This window comes from Trypanosoma theileri (assembly GCF_002087225.1).
Source record: "Trypanosoma theileri isolate Edinburgh chromosome Unknown TM35_Tth_5_V1, whole genome shotgun sequence".
Classification (NCBI taxonomy): Eukaryota; Euglenozoa; class Kinetoplastea; order Trypanosomatida; family Trypanosomatidae; genus Trypanosoma; species Trypanosoma theileri.
This window is the reverse complement of record NW_021639847.1, coordinates 984,517-985,304: the sequence shown is the minus strand read 5'-3', so window position 1 is coordinate 985,304 and position 788 is coordinate 984,517. Positions and strand designations below refer to the sequence as shown.

Here is a 788-nt window from a genome sequence, read left to right as displayed (position 1 = left end):
CGGGATAGGCGTAGCTTACAGGAGTCCCATGATTATTATTATTATTGATATCTAAAATAGAATTCGCTTGCATATAAAAGTATCCGTTTTGGAAAAAATTGTTTACAAAATATCATTTTTTGGTTGCGGGCGGGCGGGCTTTTCAAAACTGTTCTTGAGTTCTGAACCCGTCGACAAACCTTTTGGAGGAGCTAGAGGTGTTCAACCTTTGTGATTGCACGAAGAGAAAATAGTTATAAGAGAAGTAGAAAACAAGAAAAGTTTTCACAAACATTCAAGCAATACAAGGGGTCGAACTCATACGCACATTACTCTTACTCACTCTCTGCGTGCTTCTGTTTATTTACAACCCGTACACCCAGTTTCTCTACGAGAAATTTCGGCCACGACACGCTTGTGCCTCAGCACGCTTTCAGCACGGCTAATGTCGTTTTACTAAGNTACATATCCATATCGTCTTCCACAATGATACTAGGCCTCTCTGCTTCACTTTGTCCTTTGCAGATTGGCCCATAGGTGGTTCTTAAGAGTGGAACGAGGCACTCGTCCGCCGGATGTGAAGTAATTGACGCGGTTCCGTCGTCTACCCCAAAGTTGCGGGAGCAGTGGTCCGCCGGATTGCGGGGGCCGGCGATATAAAAGAAGACCACTTGCACCGCCTTCCTGTGGAACAGCTCGTTCGTGTATTCGAAGAGCCTGTTCAGCGCGTAGCCCCGACCGATGCCACCAAAGCCGTTGAGCCGCCTCTGCGCGTGTGCGATGGGAAAGTGGTCGGTCACAACCGCCAC

The 788-nt window shown here is 47.5% G+C and overlaps 1 protein-coding gene across 1 annotated transcript; it reads right to left on the bottom strand.

The window, feature by feature from the left end:
• Positions 1–486: 486 nt before the first annotated feature.
• Positions 487–786, bottom strand: TM35_000054750 (uncharacterized protein; the record flags this gene model as incomplete). The annotated part of the gene is made up of 1 exon (XM_029023130.1): positions 487–786. A coding segment is annotated over one exon (300 nt), but the record flags the coding sequence as incomplete, so codon positions are not given.
• Positions 787–788: the final 2 nt, after the last annotated feature.